The sequence below is a fragment of the Vicia villosa genome, unplaced genomic scaffold (genome assembly GCF_029867415.1).
Source record: "Vicia villosa cultivar HV-30 ecotype Madison, WI unplaced genomic scaffold, Vvil1.0 ctg.000400F_1_1, whole genome shotgun sequence".
Classification (NCBI taxonomy): Eukaryota; Viridiplantae; Streptophyta; class Magnoliopsida; order Fabales; family Fabaceae; genus Vicia; species Vicia villosa.
In genome coordinates, this window is record NW_026705180.1 from 230,195 (window position 1) to 238,716 (window position 8,522).

Below are 8,522 nucleotides of genomic sequence, written 5' to 3' on the forward strand. Positions count from 1 at the left end.
TATCTAGTATTTATGCTTAATGTTTTTTATTGATTGGTCGCCAGTAAATTGATTTACTGTTTATTTTGTGAAACAAAAGTGGAATTTGTTAAACGCTTCAAATTAAGCATTCTAGTTAATTTACTGTCATCTACGGAGTTGGAACTTAGAAATTCATATATAAATATCTAACCTTAAATTGTACTCCCTAGTCCCTCCTCTATCCTAAATTATAAGAGAAATTTAGTTTTTAAATTATTAAATAATTAATTTATCTAGACTATATATATAGACCAAATATAATAATTATTCAATGAATAAAAAAAGTGAATTTTTCTTATAATTTAAAATAGAGGAAGTTACTTTTAAAGAAATTGAAGAGTTCTTCTAAGTTTATAAAAACTAATCACTAAAGGATTATAGCTAAATAATCTTGGAAATAAGCAATCACGTAATATAATGACGTTAACTATAAAGGTTATATAAATAGTGCAAGGAAAAATCTAAGTCAGATTCATCCTTGAAAATCTTTTAAGTATTAATTTTACAACTTTTATTTTTGTCATTCAAATTCTCAAACAAACCTACTAAAACATTTTTGTTCATTATATTCAATACTCATTGTAGTCTTCACATTCGATATCTAATGGTGTTCACCACAATGTTATTTGCTTATTGAGTTAATTATTAATTACAATTTTGGTAGCTATTTTAACTCCTCAGGTAATTAGTCTCTATTTCAAATTCACATTTTCTGTCTCCTTTTATTATTTTTGCATTTAAAATTGATTAGAAATGACAGAACAAATCCGATCTATTGAGCCCATTTTGCCTTCCATTTTAGTGTAAGTGTAGGACATACTAAGATTTTATACACACAATCTCAAATATGTCTGTCCCACTTTGTTCCATTTTTTGCAAATTTTTACCGAGCAGATTTAAACAAGACCCACATGCCTGTTTGCCACCACTAAAATTGATGTGTCCATTTTTAAATGACATGTCATTAAAAAATACTCACAACATCAATTTTTAGTGAAAAAAATGTAAATTAAGTCAAAAATATGTTAAGTGTCATTAAGAATTAAGAATAAATCATCAACTTTTAATGCAAAAAGGTGAGAAACGAGACAAATTATTTGAATTTAAAATAAAATGACTAATTTTTTAAATAAAATAAAATAGATGGACAAAAATATAATTAACCTTTATATAAAAAAAAATTATATTCTTAAAAATTATATAATTTCAATCATGTTTAATTTTTAGTAATAAATATTTATGTTATTGGATATTAAAATTAATCTTTTAATTTATAAAAACAATTTCTACTCTTTTGCACAAAGTTTTTATAAAAATAATTTTAGAAATAAATAAAATTTCATTTAAAACACTGTTCGTCGCTCCCAGATTTAAATCAGAATTTTTTTTTTAATGATTGATCTATATATTCAAAAGCTTCTCTCAAACTTAAATCGGAATCATTTTTTATTTAAATGATTTATCTATATATTCATTTATTTAAAATAAACTCACACTCGAATTTAAATTTCCAAGAGTTCAATTTTTCACAAAAATTTAGATTAAAAGATACAAGCATTCATAAAATTTCAAATAGAATTGTCAACCTCAATAAAATGTAAATTACGAAAACAAAATCTTATTTAGATATGTTTAACAGAAATATTTCAAAATCTACGAGTTTAACTCATTGTTATCACATACTTTAAAATCTTTTCGTCAATATTATATTCAACATTGAGTTTGAGTTGATAGACAAACTGAGAAAATATGGGACACCATACAAGCCAATAATTTTAGTTTATATTCAATCATAACAAAAGCATTTTGGTACAATAAGAAGTACAAGTTCTCACTAGATACACTACTAACGGTGTTTTTACAGTTAATATTTAGATGAACACAGCTAATTCCACATCTAATGAGGGTTACAACATCATGTGAGAATCCTAGGTTGAAATACAATAAAGATTTAAGGCAGCAGATGCTCTCTGTTTGCGTGAACCGAATCAGAGCTATTCATTCTTCTTCAGGTTCTTCTTCTTCCTGTAGAAGATTTTCTCTGTTGTCATGAGCCCAGAAACCACGCACATCTATAAGCATGCTGGCTACAGTTCCACCCTGTTTGCAGCCTAATAGATCAGCCAATGTTATCTTGAGAGGATCTCCTGGCTTAACCATATCCCAGATTTCATCTCGTACATCCTCAATGCAAAGTTCATAGTTGCCACCCTCAATCCATTTATGATGTACGTCTCTGTTTTGTTTGTTTGCAACAATAAAACCTTACGTGAGAATAGAGAAGTAAAAGTAGTAATATTAAATTATATAACCACATTGTTAGTAAAGGGATATGGAAAATTCCGAGCATCCCACACTAGAGGTGGACCGATCGACCGAACCCAAGGTCCACCAACTACAGTCCTCCAACTACGAGTTTTTTAACTACAACTTAAACATACACAATTGGAGCTGGAATTACAATGGCTGCTGGCACCAGACTAGCCCTCCAATGGAACCTCGTTAGGATCTAAATTGTGTACTCATTTCCTCCCAGACTCAATGAGCCCGGTATTGTTATTTATAGTTATTACCTCCCTAAGTTAGAATTGGGTCATTTGCGCGCCTGCTGCTTTCCTTCAAAAGTTGATGGGGCAGAAATTTGAATGATGGTAGGCCACTATCCTGCCATTAAAATTTGATAGGACAGAAAGTTGAATGATGTGTCGCCGGTACAAGGATCGTGTGATCCGATGAGTTATCATGAGTCATCAAAACCATCGGGGTTTGTTGCAGAATTACTATGGTTATCCTAGTAGATACCGTTAAGAGTCCCACATCGAACAATATTTGGCTTGAACATGTCCTTATAAGTGGGAACAATCCTATCCAACAAACTGACTTTGTAGGGTTGAATAAGGCCCAACCACATTTCTTAACCTAGTATCAAGAGCCTTGGTTTAAGATCCGGTAGCTACCTGCTATCAGGTTTCCACTATTGGGCCAACCACCATTTATTCCCACGCTCTAGTCGTCTAGTCCTGGGCGTGAGGGGTGCGTTAAAAGTCTCACATCGGACAATATTTGCCCTGAACATGTCCTAATAAGTGGGGGCAACCCTCACCCTACAAGCAGGTTTTGTAGGGTTGAGTTAGGCCCTTATAACTTATTTAATGAGTCATTCAGAGCTTCAGTCTCCCCATCTTTTAATCTAACTAATTGTCACTGTTTATTTAGAGACTTGCAGGCCATGCTCAGGCACTACAAGCAGGAAACAACAGTTTTTTTCTATAGGAAGATTGTATCAGGCAACATCTCAGCATATGGATGCTCCCCTTCTATTCTTCCATTAGTCGTAGTAATATATTCAATAATTTTCTAAAGAACAAAGACTAATGCAATAATGCAGGTAAATAGAAAATAGATGAGTACCAACAGCATGACAGTTTACCTGAAAAGAGAGTGAATATCCGCAGTAGTAAGGTAACCCCTGCCTTGAAGATCAAGGCAACGAAACAAGTATGTCAAACCTTCAGGAGTGTCTTTGTTTTCTAAAGCCAGAACAAAGTCCAAGAAACTATCAAAATCCATCTCCCGGACATTTCCACCACCACCCTTTCCACGGCGAATATGTTCATCGTACACTACAGGAATAGAATTTATTTATTTAATTCTTTAATTTTGGAAAGGCAAGGGTGTATCAAACTATAAATGACGGTGATAGTGCGTGTTGCTACTCTAGCTTGATATATGTTTGCAATCCAGCAGTGAAAAACAATAGTAAACGCAAAAAGAAAGAAGAACAGACAACAACAGTAACCATGGCTGCCTGTTATTGGTAATTACTCAACAAAAATTTACCCCAGAACTGAAGAATGGTAACAGTTTCTACCTCTCTCGATAAAAATCTCAGTTAGGGTCCCGTCTGCATATTCTCGCAGCTCTTGCTTGCTCAATGATCCATTTGAATCTTTATCAAGAGCAAGAAACATGTCTGCAGAAAAATGGACACATAAACACAAGATTAGAACTTCAAATCATCATGAAATTTAACAGTACATTGGTAGAGACAGGACCAGCAAATACAGAAAGATAAGGAGAACCCATAGAATCACAGCAGCTACTCTAATCAATGTGATAATTGCAATGGTGTGAAGTGTAAACAGATTTACAATAATCTGATTGAAAAAATAAACAAGGGTGACATGGGCATTCGAGGCCCTAAACACTCCAATTCATTCTTCTGATATCTTTTTTGCCTTTTTATTCTACCAACTCTCCGCTTATATTTGGTTGATTCTAGCGTTGACATGTGATCTATGGATGATAATTATATGTTTCAAAAATAACTCCTGATTCCCTACAGAATTTTAAATACCAATAAGCCACGGGTTCACTATACTATACTTAACAATCAATTGTTATGATAAATGTCAAACTTGCAGTTCATTACACCTAATCATGGTCAATTACCATCTTGCTCTTTGTTAAGAGATAAAATATGTTTAGTATCATTTAAATAAGAATAATTCCTCAGACTAATATTATTACTACCCTCAAGCTGGAGGTAAATAAATCCTGAAATCTCAACCACTGTAAGTTACCCACCACATATACGTTGGGTAGAAGTCAAAGAGAACCAGTTTTCGGCTTGTTCTGTGTCTGTTACTTCTTCTTCACTTTCCTGGTGAAGCTCCATTAATTCCTGAAGACAATTGCTAAGCAGCACCTTCTTGATGCAAGCTTTTCCTGAAAAGTAAAAAGAATACTTATGTAGACTTTGATAATACTAGATCGATGAACATATGTTAATAATACTATATAAGGGATGAATTGAACTAATTTGTAATATGCAAGTCTGCACAGCTTATGTTAATTAAAATTAAAAATTGTCCATAGAAAGACGAATAAGTAAAAAGGAACAGAGTAGCATCACCAACATCAGTAACATAAGATTCAATAACAATAAACAAGCATGGGTTACTTTTAACATGTTTTATGGTGCTATACTTTGACAATAAATTGGTACAAGATTCTATGCATCAAGAGCTTTTATTTAAATCTTCAATTTGGATCATATTAATTTCGATTCAATAATTTTAAATTAAAGAAAATATATTATTGTAGCAATGAAAAATTCCAAATAAAAGATAATATGACTATAAAATAGCACCTAGCATCTAAAAGATATCAGTCATGCAAACCTCGTCGATGAGGATCACAAAAGAAAAAGAACTTGTGTGCAGCAATACGACAATACATTGGAACAAAGCCTGGGAGGATTTCATGTAACTGTGCCAAATTGGGTATAAGACCTCGTATATATGCTTCCATTTCCTGAAAAACAAATTGGTAACATTTCAGGTTAACCTAATATTTTTATCCAGAAAACTGTGGAATTATACCTTGTTTCCCATCTTCAAAGCACAGCAAATAAACCATTCCAAATGTTAGATTTATCAAAAGATTAAGGGCCCAAAAAGGAATTAACTCGCTATATGCCCAAGAACTATAAGCATGCCAACAGAATAAAGGTCAAATTATCATAAATAAAAAATTTGTATAAGAAGATAGTTGAGAGTAAACGTTAATAATACTATATAATAAGGAGCGGATACCAATTCACATAGATAGTTGGCTGGATGAAACATTGCTATGAATGGAAATGCATGTTTACAAGAGCAACTATTCTTCTAAAAATATATGTGGATAACAAAAAGTAAATAATTTGAATAAATGAGATTTTTAATAAATAGTTCAATTCAATTCAATTTCTAACAATTGAAAGCCTAACAGAGATTAGAATCCATACATGTGGCTGAAGGAAACCATCAGAATCCTCATCAAGCTCACTCATATCAATTCTTGCCTGTGTAAGTGAAACCTGTACAACCATAATCATTAGATACCTTCCTAAAAAAATTTGATACATTCATCAAGCTCAAGGTACGAATAAACAAGAAGAAAATAAATTTGAATGAAAAAATAAATCAGAGCCACATATATAGTAAAGTATCCATGAGAATTAAACAAAAACACCACTAAAATAGTACAGGTTGGAAATGACCTACCGTACGCATTACGTAAAGGTAAAATGGTAGAATAGCAATTCTTCCCTGCTCATCTTTTTCAAACTTCATGAAGTTAGAAGGACTAAAGAATCGTCGGCATTTAGGACCTATTTGTTCTGTACATACAGAGGCAATGTGGCAAAAATCTTCATAATTCATCTGTAAGAAACAAGTTAAAGTATACTAATAAGGACTGTGTCAAGAATAGAGTTCAGGTGCAAAGGCAAAGAAGCCAAGTAGCAATCCAATAAAATAATTTATAAATCATAACCAAACTTGCAGTAAATTTTTAGTCGAGCAAAAAGTTGTGTTTTTAATTAGATGAACATATAAACTTATGTCTCCCATTTAACGGGAAATATTTTATCCTGATAGACAAAATAAGCATTCATGAAGGAGTATTGTTGACATCATTGCTCTGAAACAAAATACGGCTCTGCGAAAATTCATATTGGAATATACACCAAAATTCAGTAAAAGTATAAATAGAATACAAATCAATTATGTCTTGTGAAATAGAATGAGCCTCTGATCCTTAATGGTATCCAAGGATTTGATACCGATTAAAGAATTACAATCTAAAAGCATGGATAAGGGATTGTAATTGAGGATGTCTTGATATACAAAATAATTAAGCATTCATGAAGGAATATGTTGACTTGACATCATTTCTCTGAAACAAATACTGTCTCTGCGAAAATTCATATTGGAATATCCGCAAAAATTCATATTGGAATATCCGCCAAAATTCAGTTAAAGTATAAATAGAGCACAAGTCAATTATGTCTTGTGAAATAGAACGAGCCTAGAAGCATGGATTGTGAAATTGAGGATCTTTTTAATGGTATCCAAGGATTTGATACCGATTAAAGAAGTACAATCTATGGATTGGGGATTGTTATTGAGGATGTGACGTATCAGCCCATAAAGCTTGCACGAATGCAAGAGTTTAGGTGTTCCTTGTTTTAAAACCAGGGAGTTGGTTAAGCCTGTCAAGCTCCCGGGAATCGTGGTGTATTTCAAAGATTTGTCAAACTTAGAATAATAAAAAATCCAGTTATAGATATTATGAAACTTAGAAATAAGAAGAAGCAGGCACATGTGATAGTGACAGACCTTTTCTGCACCAGTTGCATCATCGATCACACAATTTTCTCTTAAGCACACCCACATTGCATCCAAATCATCAGCATTCAAAAGAAGATCTGATTGTTTCTGTTAAATGTACTAGGAATGTCACCAATTGAGAAAAATTATCCACTGTCTAAGCAGATATAACCAATAAAGAGGTCAGCCAGAAAATAATACCTTCAAAAAACGATACTTCGCCAATCTCTGGACTCTATGACTGATTGATCCCTCTTCCGGTTTCTATAAGAAGATGAAACGTTTCAATATTAGAATAGCATATAGATAAGTTTTCCATAAAATCAGAATGAACAAGTATTGTTTTGACATACCTTCTTGTAGAAACTGGGAATTGTACCAGCTTCCGCGCTTTTCTTCTGCTTTTCTTTAAAAATGTCAAGTAAAATTCTTTTTGTTTCAAGCTCTGCAAATTGAAGTCAAACAAACTAATAAATAATGAAATACATAGGAATTTCTAGGGTTTGAGATAGCATAGCATCAATGAGTTTTCCTAGTAAATACTACAAATACAATTGAAGCAATTCAACCTAACACTAGCAGAAATGAAGTAATTAAATATTCATAATAATTAATAATGATAACAATAATGTACGTTATACGAATACGAACCCATTAGAGCTTCGGATCCGAGACCGGCACCAGATCCTATGAACCGGCGGAGGTTGCGGACCCACAGCATGGACGATGCAGGAGGGATTTTCCTCTGGCTCTGAGGAGCGTCGTGAGTTTCGCCGTCGCTGTACATGGCTGGTGAAGTGAAATTGTAAACGAAACCCTAACCCTAACCGAAACCCGTGAACGAATTTAGGAATTTCAAATTTGTTAGAGCATGACAGATGTGTGAGGTATGGAAGGTTGGATGAAATGTGTGATCGGATCTGATCGACCGCTGGCCCTAATAAGCAACCGGTGAATCTTTTCCACTGTACTTTCTTCTTTCTACTAGAACGATTTGCACCAACCTAAACAAACATGTCCTAATCAAGTTGGTATGTTTTTCATCTGAATTTTAAGTTAATTAAAGAAAAACTAAATTGATGATAGGTCCTAAATTACATTTTTATTTAAATGAAAGTAACATGTATTTTTTTTCTTTTTTAAGAGAAAATAAGATATAAAGAGAACTCATTTAGTACCTCCTATCAAATAACTCCAAGTTTCATTTAAAAGAATATATTGAGTGGTTGAATGGTCTTTAAAAAAATGCAACATCAAACAAATGAAACTCATGTATAAGACACTATGAAAAAGAAGTATCTTCAAGTGAAATCTTTGAAAGAAGAGAAGGATAAGAGACGTCAA

At 32.8% G+C, this 8,522-nt stretch overlaps 1 protein-coding gene and 1 non-coding gene across 2 annotated transcripts; both read right to left on the reverse strand.

Annotated features, from left to right (window-relative positions):
- Nucleotides 1-1,785: 1,785 nt before the first annotated feature.
- LOC131627766 (probable serine/threonine-protein phosphatase 2A regulatory subunit B'' subunit TON2) lies at nt 1,786-8,213 on the reverse strand. The gene is made up of 11 exons (XM_058898624.1): nt 7,830-8,213; nt 7,532-7,623; nt 7,380-7,442; nt 7,188-7,286; nt 6,072-6,230; nt 5,813-5,884; nt 5,205-5,337; nt 4,609-4,749; nt 3,893-3,994; nt 3,452-3,644; nt 1,786-2,257 (listed from the first exon to the last, which is right to left on the reverse strand). The coding sequence occupies exons 1-11, from the start codon at nt 7,963-7,965 to the stop codon at nt 2,020-2,022; spliced, it is 1,428 nt and encodes a 475-aa protein (XP_058754607.1). The 5' UTR covers nt 7,966-8,213; the 3' UTR covers nt 1,786-2,019.
- On the reverse strand, nt 3,218-3,336 carry LOC131627770 (small nucleolar RNA snoR104). Its single transcript, XR_009291564.1, has one exon. It is a non-coding gene; the product is annotated as a small nucleolar RNA snoR104 (small nucleolar RNA).
- Nucleotides 8,214-8,522: the final 309 nt, after the last annotated feature.